Consider the following 14933-nt stretch of genomic DNA (forward strand, 5'->3'; position numbering starts at 1 on the left):
GTGGCTTGGCTCGCATTGCCGATGCTCGCAACTCCGCTGAACCTGCTGATAGCAGCCTGGACGCAGAGCAAAAGGTCAACAAGTCCAGGGTTCTCATACGATACTCGGACGCCATCAGCTCCTTGTCGGCGGCAGCGCTCTCACCACGAGTTGCTTCCGTTGCGCTAGGAGACTTGGCAACATTCCCAAAGCGCCACGATATCATCGCAGAGCTCGAAACTACAAGCAACGGCTACACTGTCTTCGTGCGTGCTAGCGATGTTACGCTACCGGCGGACGCCACAGCCAACGGCGCCCTGTACTCGTTCCGCACAGACTTCCGCGTCCCTACAGATGATGATGCTATCAGTCTCATTCGCAATGGCGTGGCGCCCCTGCTCGAACGTTTTGTTGTTCCTCCTCATGAACTTCCACGTCAACACACACGGTGGGTCATCAATGGTGCAAAGCTATTGACCATGGATGCTGACTCCAAGTTCAACCTCGAATACACCGAACCAGCCATCGTTCAACGAGGCGATCAGGTCTGTGCCTTGGTAAGAATAACCGGCATAGATCCGCTAGCTCCGAAGCAGCTGAAGTGGGACGCTTGGTACTACAGTTTCTACGTCTACGCACAAGCAACTCCCAGTGGCGAGGAGATCGTCATTCCAAACAGCGAGAAGATCAGATGGTTGAAACGACCCAAGACAGATAAAGATGCGGATCCGGACTTTCGCAACACCCCAGGATGGCAAGTTGCACTGCTGTTGACCTCCACTTTCGACGGGTATCTGGGTACCAGAGTCGAAGGTCGGAACCAGGTCCGCATTATGGTCAATCGCCTTACGGTCCCGACCCTCCCCATTGCTGAATCTTTCAGCAGTGGCCTTACGGATCCTGCCCTTCCCAATCCCACCTCCGCTTCGATTGCATCAATCAGAGCCCTAATTCCATGTCAGGTCAAACCCTTTGCAGAAGGCGGCGGCGGCGTCCTCATCACAGCCAAGCCTTCGGTGTTGCAAAGCCTCACTTACACCATTGGCAGCATTGTGCTCCGAGACCACAGTATTGACTCAGTGGTGGAGGTTCTCACCAGTATGCTGCGGCGACTCATAACGGGCAGTGACCTCCGGGAAGTGTTCGCGCGAGGTTGCATCACGGCCGATCAGGTTAATGAGGATGTAAAGGATGGTCTCGACATACTGCCGGCGCCTCCATGTACTTCCAACGACCGGTCCACTCATTGGCATGTTTGTGCGGCTTGTCTGGACGGTTTTCCTTGTTCGCTGTTTGACTCACCTTCCCAATCCCCGCTCGTTTGTGGTCCTTGTGCTGCAGATGGCAAGGCCATAGGGTGGAAACTTGGCATGCAAGTGTCTGCGGAAGAAGCGCCCTCATCAGAGTTGTTGCAGGGTAAATACCCATTGGGAACGCCAGCGACAGTTGCCCTTGCTAAAGGATTCGCCAGAGGGGTTCATTTCTATTGCCAGCTTGCAGTCATAAAGGAAGATCGACTTGGACGTTTTGGTTGGAACCTGGAAGCCAAGAAGCAAGAGACAGAGAAGATTATGGCAACCGTGAGGGAAACCCATCAAGCAGACAAGGCAACAACCTGGCAAGATCATTACGTCAAACAGAACTTGGACGAGAGACTGGACAAGACGCTTGTTTGGCATGGGAAATTCCACAATATGTTAGTGCCGTCTGTCGAAGGACTCAAACTGATTTTCTTCCAAGATGGCAGTTCTCGATATCATGCGGAGGGCAATGTCGCTGTCACCACTTGGGCTATGAATTTGATGCTGGGATCAAACCCTAAGGTAATCGCAAAGGCACTCAAGCAATACCTTGCTGCATCGAACCTGGACGAATACCAATCGGCCATCATCCTCCTGCAGCGGTGCATAATTCTTCGCTGCGAACTGGAGTTGAACAGAAGATGGAAGAGAATTGGCACACCTGAGACGCCTTACCTCCGAATGATGGAATTGGCCTACCATGGAGGAGTGCTTCCCGAGCGACGCTATGTTCCTAGGAATGTGTTCTCAAGTGCTGGAACATCGATTAACAGAATCATCGTAAAGCCGGAATGGCTGCCACCAAATTACGAATATCTTGTCACACGGATGGAGAAGGTTGCTGCTCGTTACGGCTTTGATACCGCTGATCGAGATCTCTGGACATTGAATGACCCTGTCATTACTGCTGGGAAAGAGGTCCCATTCATCTTCTCACGCGATTCTCTCGTTGTTTCTTGGACTTGGTGGGAATGCTACCACTGGTTCTGCGAGCGCTTGGAACGACTCAAAATCATGTGTGATAACCATTCGCAAGAAGCGTATAAGGACAATCCCGAGTCGAGGATCACTCTGAACATCGAGAGATTCATCCTTGCACTCCTCCACATACATATGTGGAAGCTGGAACGCAATCGTGATGTGGAGAAACAATGGCCTGGGCAACGCCTTAGAGCTCTGGACGATGGCGGTCTTGAATCATGGTGCAACATTAGGACTCCACTTTCGCAGAGTGTGGCTCATTTCATCCATGGCGCTGTCATGTTGACAGGGTATGTTGATCTCCAAGAGCAGTTTCCACAATCTCAGGGCCCAGACGTTTTTGACCATGAAAAGCGGAACATCATCCCAGAGACTTGGCTTGTCAACGGAGGTAGATTGTCTCAACTGCAAAGCAATTCCAGGACGAGAGTTTTGGATCGGGCACTTCTGAAGACGACGAAGCGGAGCAATCTGATAACTCCAGTGGAGAGAGCGCAGGAGCAAGAGCGGATCGGTATGCGAAGCGCTTTGGCTTTGGCGCCCTCACCTATCGTCAAAAGGAGCATGACAAAGAGATTGGTGTTTCTGGTACTCGGAAAGCTGCTCACTCAGCTGACTTGGACAGGGAGAGAGCTAATAGCCGCTTTGCTGCATCAGCTCTAGCAGAGAACAATAAGGCAGTGCGCCGGGAGAGAGATGCACTGCGCCTGGAGAAAGAGGAAGTGTACCGACAGAAGGCTGAGATTGCTGAGGCAAAGGCGTTGCTTGCACGACGGGAGCAAGATCTGGCACGTCGTGAGGCGAGAGTGATTGCTCGAGAACTTGCTGTTCAGACCCGGGAACGTGCGCCCAGCGAACGTCACCGAGAACTTGATGATCGTGAGGCCGCCGTGGCTAGAAGAGAGACCGAGGTCCAGTCAAAGGGGGCTCCACCGACGGTCGATCAGTTCCGCAAGACCGCCGGCGACTTCATCAACTCTCTTGGTCTCTGGCATGATCACCTTGGCAAACAGTTCAACGCGTTGCAGGCTCAATCCGATCCGTCTGCTGCACCCACAATCCTGACTACACCTACACAGCCACCACTTGGGACTACGCCTGCACACCCCTTTGGCAAAATAGGTGTCACTCCGTGGAACTTGGCCACAGCTCTCGGCTCAGGAGCACCTGCTCTCACACCAATTGTGACGTCTGGTCAGTCATCCGCGACTAGGATTAGCGACGTCCCGCCAGCATCCTTCAAGCCTCCTTTCCAGTTACCGCCCCCTGTGCCAGCGTCTCCCACTAAGCCCTATGAGCCTGGTTACCGCACACCGGCCTCTGTTCTGCGACCAGATACGCCCGAAGTCCAAATCACAGCCACAGGTCCACGACCAGGACAGCCGGGAAATCGTGTACCTGGAATTCAGCTGCAATCACTGAGAGACAAGCTCTTCGAACCACCCAGATCACATTTGAGCGAGCAGGAGATGTCGCAACTGGCCCCCCTACAAGCCTGGGGTACGGCATCGGCAGAGAGCGCTACGCAGCCTTTTCGTGGACCAAACTCCACAAGCCCAACTCCTGCTCGAAGTCCTGCTTCAAGTCCTGCTCCAAGTCCTGCCCGATCTTCACCTTTGTCTCCGACAAAAGTGGCACAGCACAAACCTCGAATTCCACTATAGATTCCACGCCCAACGACATCGCTGGCTGGCACAGCTGCAAGCCTGACAGGACAGGCACAACAGAGTACTCGGGTTCAATTCCAGATCCCACCACAGATTCAGCGTCCCAAGACATCACAAGCCGGAACAGCTGCAACTCCGGAGAGACGTCCAGTAACCTCATTCGGTCATCAACAAACCTCCCCATTGAGGCCTGGGACCAAGCGAGAGGCAGAGTCGCCATTGAGGCCCGGACCACCATCCAGAGGTACTCCAGGCTCGCATGGTTACAGTAACATCATCGATGTCATGGGTCGTCGGCAAGGAGCTCTTGAGATGGAGTACTACATTCAGCGTCCTGGAGTTCAAGCACGATGGGAGCCGGCCTCGAAAGTGAAAAAGGAGTCGCCAGAGCTTGTGGCAGACTACGACAAGAAACACCCTGAACCTTAGGGAGAAGTGTGATAGAAAAGAAGATTGGGCGGGGGGGGGGGGGGGTACGCGGCTCACGGATCACACGGCATTGGATATTTTTTGGCGTTGGGAAGGTCAGAGGCATGACGATTGAAACGATTATGACGAGGTGAATTACGGGTTAACTGGTTTGGCAAGGACAAGATTGGATATTTATTATGGGTGCTGCTTTTCCTTTGTAATGTCTTCCGGGTCTCAAAATGTCAGTCTACTCGCGTGGTTCAGGTTGGGTATTAGTCAATGGAGAAAATAATAAGGATGCTTTGATTATCGTTACCTCAAATTTCATATTGGAGCACAAGTCGACGATACCCAGCTTGGCGGCGGTCAAGTTCTTTTGGGGCGATGAGGTTGTTTGAAGATCCACCTCTTGAAGGATTGTATCAATTCCATATGGATTTACGCGGTGTAAAGTGCCTAAACGCTTCCGAAAATGAACCAAAGATGATATGCAAGGAAGTGAGTATCTTAAGCGTTGACTAGTATTACTAGACGAGACAATAGTTTTGGTCCCGGGATAAGAGGCACTTCCACACCGCGTGAATCCCTATGGACTTGATACAATCCTTCAAAGGAGGATCTTCAAACAACCTCATCGCCCCAAAAGAACTTGACAGCCGCCAAGCTGGGTGTCGGCGCTATGATTTGCCTTCAGGTCTCTTGCCCGAGGCCGGCCCTTATCGACGTGCACGGCGGCGACAAGTTTGGAGTCTATCCAGGCCATTTGCCACTGCCGGCTGTCTTCCATCCTGTCTTCCATTCCTTACCAACAGCTCTCGCAATGAGCCTGACGTACCTTCAGGAAACCATTCACGAAGTCGCAAGTATATCGATATACTGTGGTAGTCAGAAGTACTGCATGTCCGCATTGTCAATCGTGAGAGAGGTCATTCCGAACGAGGGCATCTCCCCCTCAGAATCTTATTGTTTTGATCTACGTCAGTTGTATGACCATAGGACCAATTGAACTTGACCAGATGGTCAACCGAAGAGCGCCGCGTCGATTGAGGTCAAGACAACACAGGGTTTGCATGTCGAATCAAACCAAGAGGCCGTGACTTTGTTATCCCGTTCCGACCAGACTCTGCACAAGAACGTCTTTGTGGCTTTTTGCACCATTGGCGCGAATTGGTCGACATATTCATCTACGTTCTGGAGTGTCTGGCGGCGGGCTTCCAGATCCCGCATCTCGAGTGCAGCCGTGATGAACGGCAAAGTCACGCAATGTGCCGGCCGCTTCGTGATTCGTCGGGCAAGTTCCAATTCAACCATGATCTCTCTTGCCCAGATGCTGGCTTGATCGTCCTGGTCACCAAATGTGTGTCGTAGCCGGTGGCTCACAAGGAGTGCCGCCAGTCTGTACACCCTGGCCTGGGCGAGGAGCTGGACGATCTCTGTCGATTCATACTGCTCCAAAAAATGATCGGGTTGTGATGGCTGCCACGCTTCAACCTCAGCCTCGATTCGACGCAATTGTGTCTCTACCAGAGCCATATAACCCGCGTCGGTAGTGTTGGCAAGGGAGTGACTGACCACGCAGAGGTCATGGAAGTACGGCAGTAAAGGCACACATAGTCCCAGACGCCGATCTACCACTTCCTTTTTGGGGCCAATTGATCTCCGTGGATCCCTGATGGTGGGCCTCCGGCGGTGTACCAGGCATTCCATCGTCTCCAGCAGGACAAGGAACGTCAAGCACGGCTCCGCTTCTGGATCCAGCATTCCTGTTTCAACGAACGGTCTGGCCATGCTGAGGCAGTGGCGAGAAATCTCGTAGACGCCCTCACCGACGGCTGAGTAGACGAAGAGTGATAGTGAAATGCCCAGGGTCAGGCACAGAACTGCATCCTGAGGAGTGGCGACTGGCAGAGCACGAAGTGTTTTCATGGCAGTCGATGCATGCAGCAGGCTGGCGTGGCCATCATCCATTTCCATTGTATCGTGATGATAGTGTGTCGACTTCAGAGCGCCAGCACATGCAAGATATGCATCCTTGAGTACCGGCAACGCTGCAGGCAGGTGCGCGGCGAGAGAGCGTCGCTCCGCCTCTTGGAAGCTGGGGCCCAAGACATAGGAGCTGAGGTTTTCGGGCTGGTTCAGCAGAAAGAGTAATTTCTCCTTTTCATTTTGCCCAAGATCGGGAAGATCGCTTATCCATTTGCCAATATCAAGCGGCGCTGAGATTGCATTGGGACTGCACGCGCTCGACGTTGGCCCGGCAGAGTTTTTGGCAAGGTGGTCCTGGACGCACCGAGGTTTCCGTCCCGCTGGTCGCGGTGGACGGACGGTTGCGCAGGTCAACCCGAGTCTGGCACATCTCCCACAGATATCAATGATTGACTGACGCGTGCACCGTTCCTTGAGCCTATAGCACCGGTCACAAGCAGTCTGGAGCCGGCGTACTTGTTTTACGGCCGGCGCCATACCTGCAGGACACCGGAAGTGTGGTGGATTGTCCAGAAACGACAGGAGATTAAATTGGGAAGAGACTCAGGCGAGTTACGCATAAAAGCTGCAGTCAGCAGGGCGGAGTCTTCTTTCCAATTGCTGGGGGCCTTATCATGGGGTGGTTTGCCCTGGAGTGGCTCGGGGGATGCCGCATATGCCAAGCCTTGATGCTACGTACACTACATCGCCATTCACAGAAGTGCAACTCTTCAGCTCCGGTTCCGGTTTTGCATAGGTGTTGTATTCGAGGTGTCACGAAAAATTCAGGATGGAAGTTATTAAAGTCTTTGTGGATCCTGAATTTATTTGCAATGCCTCCCGTATAACAAGAGGGACGGTATTGGGCGCCGAGGCCACCGTTCCCTGGGCCGGAGGGTTGGCCGGAGATTTGGACGGTGCATGCATTGAAAATTACCGATGAGATGGCAGGATGCCAACGCCTGACTTTAGCATTGCGTGGAGATACAACAGGTATAAAACTGCCCAGGATTACTTCCTGATGGCAGAAGCATCCCCAAAAGTCAGCAAGCAATCTTTCGAGGCGGTTCAAAGACAAGATGACGGGCTATGGGAAGGATTATCGCAGTATTGCCGCCGACAAACAGCGACAACGACAGGACAAGATTCCCGAGCAATGGTTGATCGACGCTCAAAAATACGACAAAGCCACCAATCTGCTACAAGTACCAGTCACTTGTGGGATCTTGAATGAGGTCGAGTGTCAGATCACATCCGATTACGACGCGACGGCGCTCCTAGAGAAGATCCAAGGAGAGGTCTGGTCTGTCGAACAGGTCACGGTCGCATTTTGCAAACGAGCGGCCGTTGCTCACCAGTTGGTAAGTATGGCCAGCTTTGTCGCCCAGTTGTTCCTGACTAAGCCATAATTGTACGCCAGACCAATTGTTTGACCGAGATCTTTTTCTATGAGGCCATTGAGCGAGCACGACAACTCGACCGAGAACGGCGAGAGAGTCCCAATGGCAAGGCTCTCCGACCTTTACACGGACTACCTATCTCGCTCAAGGACAGCTTCCACATCGTTGGACAGGATACTTCCACAGGCCTGGCCTGCTTCGTGAACGATCCAGCGGAGCAAAACAGTGCTCTCGCAGCCTTGCTACTTGACCTTGGTGCAATTCTGTACTGCAAGACCAATCTCCCTCAAACAATCATGACTGGGGACAGCGACAACAATGTTTTCGGCAGGACATTGAACCCTCACAACACCAACTTGACCGCAGGTGGAAGCACTGGAGGTGAAGGCGCACTGATTGCCCTTCGTGGCAGCCTGCTTGGCGTGGGCACTGATATTGCCGGCAGCATCCGTATTCCCTCTCTATGCAACGGACTCTACGGCTTCCGAGGCAGTGTAGGAGTGGTACCCCATGGTGGCGTACGAGATCTCGCCGTGCCGGGAACAGACGGCGTACGCTCAACCGCAGGTCCCATGGCCACATCAATCCGAGACTGCCAACTTTTAATGAAAGCCATCATGGAGTCAGAGACCTGGCGGTACGATAGCACTGTTGTGTCAGTGCCCTGGAGAGGCCTAAAGGTCAGGGAAAAGCTGAGAATTGGTCTGGTCGAAGACAATGGCATCGACACGCCTTCCCCTCCAATACGACGCAGCTTCAATGAAGCGGCTCGACTCCTCCAGGGGATTAATGAAATTGAAGTGATCCCTCTCAGCCTGCCCGGCCTCGGAGACATCTACCAAGACCTCGTCCGGTATATGGCGCCACTAGGGACCGAGGTATGTCGTCGGCCCATATTGACGGATATTGCGAGGCTGACTTGGGACTGATCAAGCATTACTCCGAGCTATTCAATCGAACTGGGGAGCCGGCAATACCATCACTCGACACCATTGGCCTTATGTCCGTCGAGGGAACAACCTTGAAGGGTTTCTTCGAAATGAACGCCCGTCGACAGGAGGCTGCAAAGAAGTACCTTCAGTTGTTCTGCGACAACAGGATCGATGCCATTCTGATGCCAGTGGCAGCTCACACAGCTGTTCCTTGGGATAAATGGGCGAACGCAACCTATACCGGCTTGTGGAACTATCTCGACTACCCTGCCGTCGTCATTCCAGTGGACAAGGTACAGGACACAGATCTTGCAGACGATGTTTTTCATGCGAAGTATGGTCCTGGAGATGCCGAACTTTACAAACTCTGTTTGTCCAACCATCTCCAACGTCGTGGAGCGTTATAGCTGACATCGTCTAGACACAGGCCCGGAGTTGTACAGGGACGCTCCAACAGCCGTGCAGGTGGTTGGGTATCGACAAATGGATGAAGCGCTGCTCAACACTGCCATTTTTCTTGACTCGATCATCAATGGACGGAAATAATGAAAGACAGTACTTGAAGCAGGGACGAGGTAGAGATTCAGTCGATCAACGAACATAGTATCAGGACGAACTTATCTTCCCCATGCATCTTTTGCTCCGTGTATCTTCTTTTCCGCGACAGAATATCCCAGCGCCAGCCAATTATTCATGCGGACTCCACACAAATTGGCCTTCCGCCGCGCACAGCAGTCTGGCACCATCGGCATGTCCACGGAAGCGAGTATATCTGTGCAATTCGATTTTTGTGACCTCTTGAGCTTCTCGATATCCCAGTGGTTAGTCGACGCCCTCACCCATATCATTGACCTCGACGGCTGGCTAACGTCTCGCAGCAAGGGCTTGACGCGTATCAGTGAGGATTCATCCGAGATCGTGTTTTTGCTTCTCGTAAGTCATCCCTCAACATCAGAGACATCAGATACCTTGCCGGACCGGCGAAACCGGACATCCCTTGATGGACCCCAGTATTGCTTCTGCGGGTCACGACCATGCCGGCTGACGTGGACCGCCCAGACAGTGTTCGTGAAGTTGCATACCGTGTGCAACGTAGGGAAGTTCCACCACAACGGGAGCCGGCCTCGAGAATGAGAAAAGAGAGGCCAGAGCTGGTGGCAAAGGATGACAACCGACACTGGTGATTCAAGAAGAGAAATGTACGACATGGAAGAGTCGTTGGCAAGGAAGAATGAATGCACGATGATACGACATCTCCGGATGTCAAAACACTACGATCTTTGTTGACTCGCACATGAACGACAGAAACAAGTGAAAGGAGGGAACGAAAGTAGGGACAAGCTAGAGAACTCAAGTCCATCAAGGAGAGTACCAGGAAGGACTTACTTGTCCCGATTGTCTTTTGGCCGGCCATGAGGCGATGCTCATTGTGCCTCTTGTTGGTTGAAAACGCATGACTCGGGACTAAGAGCAGCACTTCTCCGGGCAAGCATTTCAGGTAAAAGGTACGAAGGATTTCGCTTTCTGGCTGGACACAGAGAGAATTATTCCAGGAGACGGCTGATCTCTGCGACATCGGCAAGCGTGCTGTACAGCATGACTTCATATCTCTAGTTCAGACATGTCTGGTTCACGGTGAGTACTGAAAGTGAGGTTCGAATAGGGGTAGGGATCTTACCGCACGTTTCTAGCCTGGGAAAGCGCCAGCCGATACCGCTGGGCTGCGATGGAAAATTTTCGCGTGATTGCCATCGCCGCTTGCGCCAGCAAAGATTCTTTCAAATTTGCACCGATGAGAACCAAGCACAATGAAATGAGGCCTCTACCATTTTCCTCCGAGGCATATCTGTCGAGGTGCTTATCACCCCTAGAATGGGTTTGCTCTAGGCGTACATATTTGAGTGCGGGTAACGCCCTAGGCGATAGCTGGGTGATTCTAGGTGGGGTATCACTCGACCCAGTAAGTTACTGTAAGATCCGCTCGCGGCATACCCCGATCTGGAGCTTTGGTCGTGGCCCCTCTGTTCTCGCCCCAAGATGATCGCGTTCACAACCCAATCCAAAAGCGAATACAGATAAAAGCAGCGTCATCAAGTTGGAACCGAGGCTACATGACAACTGAGTTCCGGACTTCACTCAGTGAAATCACTTCTGCTTCTTCCTCTGGAAACAATACTACCTGGAATAACAGCCCAAGTGACCTTTACGGGATGACTCAGGGAGACGCGACTTTGACACCACAGCCGGACCAGAGCACGCCTCGGAGCGAACGCTTCACCCGCAGCTACATTGCATGTGAGCGATGTCGGCGCCGAAAAGTGAAATGTATTGTACAGGAGAAGCCCCCGTGCGCCAAATGCAAACGAGAGCTTCGAACGTGTGTCTTCCGCCAGTGTCGTACCAGTGGAAGGCAGAGAGAACCTCCCAGTTGGGCCGCTTCTGCGGACCACCAGCTGGACGAGAATATGTCTCCTCCACCACAGACAAGTCCCCCGGCAGTAGATCTGGAGTCACTGGAGAACTTGACTTCTGCGGACCTTCCGATGGATAACAACCTTGCCCATGCTAGGACTCAGCAATCGCTTGTGGAGCGAGCTGTGCCCTTCGCCATGCTGAATTCGGGCGAAAGTCCCATCTTCAGTAGCGAAGCACGCCAAGCCGCCGAGTCGCTGATGTCTCGTGCAACTCCTCTGCCAGGCCTTGCGCCTGCGCCTGACCCACATCCAGCTGGCAATGTCGAGCAAGGCTCAGTGGTTCCGACGGTTGTGAACGAGCTTTGTGAGGCCAGTCCAGAGCTGCTGTCCACGTGGAACAAATGTCGCTTTGTCAGGCAGCACTGGCTCACTGCCCAAGCAGCAATAACCTATGTTGAGCTGTAAGTCAGATCACGTTACTTCATACTTCCATGGCTGACGCCGATCTAGGTTTCGACGCCATATTGTTCCCTTCACACCTGTTCGTGTAGGCGATTACTGCATTCCTGCGAATCACCAAAGATTGATTCAACACGAGCCGATGATGTGCTGTACCATCCTCATGATATCCTCTAGGTATTTTACCCTGTCCGTCTCTGGCGGTCTTCTTCGGGGTCAAATGTTGCACCAACGGTTGTGGGAATATTGCGAGCTTCTTATACGTCGAATCCTGTACGGCTTGGAAAAAACCTCAACCTCGCGGATCCGGATAGTAAGCACTATCGAGAGCTTCTTACTCATCTCCGATTGGCATCCACGCTCCATATTATTTCCCTTAGACCACGAAATGTACGATAGCGATCCGGAGCCGCTTGATACACAGGGGATCAGAGAGGCAGAGCGCAGCTCGGGTCCATCCGTTGAATGGCGCAACAATGTCCTCGAGCCCGCGCGACGGTCGGACCGCATGTCATTGATGATGCTGGGGACGGCAACTAATCTTGCTTATGAGCTTGGCCTATTTGCTGACGACCTTGGGATGATCACTGACGGCGAGCATGAACGCAGAAGGCGAATGCGGACCCGGAAACTGCTGTACATCTACGTCACAAACATCGCAGTCAGGATGGGCTTTCCAAGCGGACTGCCTCAAGATATTGTGTTTGCCTCGTCCAAGGAGTCTTTCAATGCCCTGAATGAAGCTGGGACCCCATTTGAATCTTGGAACACCATCGCAGACTTGTGGCTCGAGCTGGTCCGTCTGAGCAAAAACGCAACGGCAATCTTCTTTGGCTCGCACTCACACACGAGAAAACAATTACTCAACGGCCAATATGTGACCTTGATCCAACATATTCTCCCCTTGCTTGACCAATGGTACATCAAATTCCAGTCGAGCATCGTCCCAGGTATGTATCCAGTGCTGTTGCTGTCTACACTTTCTTACGAGGCACAGAGTTTCAAGCCCTTTGCGATCTGCTGAGCATCGAGTACCAGACCTTACGCTCTTTCATCCATGCTCTGTCGATGCAAGCGGTAGTGGAGAGGGCTTCTGCGAGAGGGATCGAGATGTACAGCCAGAATGATTTGCAGAGCACATGTTTCCTGAGTCAAGACATCAACTTCATCCACGAGGTCATCGTCAGTAGCCAAGAGATCTTGCGGTCGGCTACTTCGATGGCATCGTCGGGCGTCTTGCGCCTCATGCCTGTCCGCCAGACTCTCTCAATCATCTCAACAACCATCCTCTTGTTCAAGGCTATCAGTCTGGGCGCATGTGACTCAGACTTGCAGTCGTCACTCGAGATCTTGGAGGCGTGCATTTCAGCGCTGAACTCGACTGCGGTCAAGGACGAATTTGACTTCTCTTCTCATTTCGCCGCCTTGATCGAAACGCGGATAGCGGTGTTCAAAACCACATTCGTCCGGCCACCCGACGTCGAAAGTAGGATGACGAGACTACAGACAATCCGTGGGGATCCTCTTGAAGGCGTACCTGGTGTGGCAACAACCCTACAAAATTCCGCGGGCATACATGAATCGGGTGTGACTGCGCCGGTCAATACTCACCCGAGCGATCTGATCTTTGATGACATCAGCGATTGGTGGACACGACCTTTTGATCCGAGCCTTGCACCATTCAGCGCATGGGACGACCATATATCCTCCAACCTGGAGATCGATTCTTTGGACTTTTTATGGAACATCCCCATGGATTGATCACCGGAAGAAATCGCCTCATAGACGCACGCATATCAATACTACAACTGCAACTTTTTTCTCCCCCTGTTCTTGTAACTGCTTCCGAATGTTGTTCCAGGATTGAGGAACAGACGTCACACAGCCGCACGATTCTACAGAATTTCCTTGTTGACGGACGATCTAGGCAATCCATAAGTCGCCCAAAAGGCTATCTAGTAGCATCGTTACGGTAACAAGAAGATAGCTCACAAGCTCTCATGCGCCAGTATGTTCCACAATTCCAGTTCCAAAGTGCATCTTTTCTTCCAGAGCTCTGCAATCGAGTATGCTGTCTTTTGCGCACCCTCTGCGCCGAGGAAAAAGTAGTGATTGCCGGATACTGTGCAAGTCAGAGCGCCTGGCATGTTCCCCAGGACGAATGACGAATACGCATCCCATTTTGAATCACTTTGAGTTGCGCCGTCCTCTAGCTGGCTGCTGGAAGAATCAGAGGTACTGGTTGTGGACAAGGAAGCCTCAGTCTCGAGATCGATATTCCTCTCCCGCACTAACTTATGGCGCTTCTCCCAGATCGATGTGAGTCGCTGCACATTCATATATTCCCAGGCCGTCCGGTCGATCAAAACATGCCGTGAGTCCAGACTCTCCGTGCCGACGACGGTGGCCATCCACGGCAGAAGCGAGAAGTCGTCAGCACTCGGGGTCGCGTCGGTCTCCGACTCCCAATGGTCTTCGGCAAGTCGACCTGTTGCTGCGTGGTGCGATAGCCTCCAGCCATGCAGTGACACGGGAGTGTGGCCGAAGTATTCGGCGCGGAAGACCTCTGTCGGGATGACTTGGCGGATCTGACGGACAAACAGCTCAAAAAGGCCGGCGCATGTAGCGTATCCGTGCCTCGTCTGCGTGATCCCAGGAGGTGGTGGCCTGAGGCCCGCAACGCCCGGGGTTGCAGCCAATGAGACAAACAGTCCAACGCGCAGTCCATACTTGATGGCAGCCTCGGTGTACGGTGCCACGATCCTGCCGCCCATGCTCCATCCGACCAGCAGTATTTCTCGGCCCGCCAGGGACCGTGTAGCGTCGACGACTGAGCGGGTGACTGACGCGGCCTGACGTCCCCATGTGTGTATGCGTAGCCCCGGCGAGACAGGCGGCATCAGTTCAGGCTCGCTTTCCAAGGGATATGATATCGCCAGGACCGGGAACCCAAGCTGGCTTAGCCAATGAGCCAGATAGTCATGAGCACTGTGTCCTTCATGGCCGCCATAGTATACCCGGGCGTTGTGTGCACCACCAGGGATGAGCACCACCAAGGGCAGGCTCTGCTGTTGTTCCCGCTCCTGGTCTGGTGTGGGCTCTGGATCACGTGGAGGAGGGTGGATATACCTGTAGACACATGGGTGACCTTCTATGATTTCCAAGCGTTCGCCCGGATAGAGCTTGGGAGTGGCACCATATGCCGAAGGCTGGCCCTCCTGTGGCGTGGCAGGGTCAACTTCGCACACCGTGTCCTTGTGTGTGGTCTTGTGTGTGGAGTGGAAAGCGTAGACGAGGTGTGCGCCGTTCTCTAGGTACATCGTTGCACGGTTGTGACTATTCTCGGTTCACTCTGATACACATGTGCGCGTCTTTCAGAGGGTCGTCGTGTTCTCCTTCGAAATGATGAGGTCTCAGGGTGCGG

General features: G+C 53.0%; 5 protein-coding genes across 5 annotated transcripts; 3 read left to right on the forward strand and 2 right to left on the reverse strand.

The window, feature by feature from the left end:
- Positions 1–52: 52 nt before the first annotated feature.
- On the forward strand, positions 53–4357 carry EDD37DRAFT_608950 (uncharacterized protein; the record flags this gene model as incomplete). Its single annotated transcript, XM_062815089.1, has 4 exons — positions 53–2551; positions 2574–2652; positions 2684–3892; positions 3926–4357. Coding segments are annotated over 4 exons (4219 nt in total), but the record flags the coding sequence as incomplete, so codon positions are not given.
- Positions 4358–5352: 995 nt separating this feature from the next.
- On the reverse strand, positions 5353–7037 carry EDD37DRAFT_390700 (uncharacterized protein). Its single transcript, XM_062812227.1, has one exon. The coding sequence runs from the start codon at positions 6800–6802 to the stop codon at positions 5360–5362; it is 1443 nt and encodes a 480-aa protein (XP_062669817.1). The 5' UTR covers positions 6803–7037; the 3' UTR covers positions 5353–5359.
- A 1-nt stretch (position 7038) lies between these two features.
- On the forward strand, positions 7039–9328 carry EDD37DRAFT_390709 (amidase). Its single transcript, XM_062812228.1, has 4 exons — positions 7039–7665; positions 7725–8582; positions 8639–9005; positions 9058–9328. The coding sequence occupies exons 1-4, from the start codon at positions 7384–7386 to the stop codon at positions 9180–9182; spliced, it is 1632 nt and encodes a 543-aa protein (XP_062669818.1). The 5' UTR covers positions 7039–7383; the 3' UTR covers positions 9183–9328.
- A 1518-nt stretch (positions 9329–10846) lies between these two features.
- EDD37DRAFT_608953 (C6 transcription factor) lies at positions 10847–13270 on the forward strand (the record flags this gene model as incomplete). The annotated part of the gene is made up of 3 exons (XM_062815090.1): positions 10847–11511; positions 11561–12459; positions 12501–13270. The coding sequence occupies 3 exons, from the start codon at positions 10847–10849 to the stop codon at positions 13268–13270; spliced, it is 2334 nt and encodes a 777-aa protein (XP_062669819.1).
- Positions 13271–13384: 114 nt separating this feature from the next.
- On the reverse strand, positions 13385–14921 carry EDD37DRAFT_390750 (uncharacterized protein). Its single transcript, XM_062812229.1, has one exon. It carries the CDS (start codon positions 14827–14829, stop codon positions 13498–13500), a length of 1332 nt encoding a protein of 443 aa, XP_062669820.1. The 5' UTR covers positions 14830–14921; the 3' UTR covers positions 13385–13497.
- Positions 14922–14933: the final 12 nt, after the last annotated feature.

This window comes from Exophiala viscosa, assembly GCF_022695815.1.
Source record: "Exophiala viscosa unplaced genomic scaffold EDD37scaffold_5, whole genome shotgun sequence".
In the NCBI taxonomy this organism is placed as follows: Eukaryota; Fungi; Ascomycota; class Eurotiomycetes; order Chaetothyriales; family Herpotrichiellaceae; genus Exophiala; species Exophiala viscosa.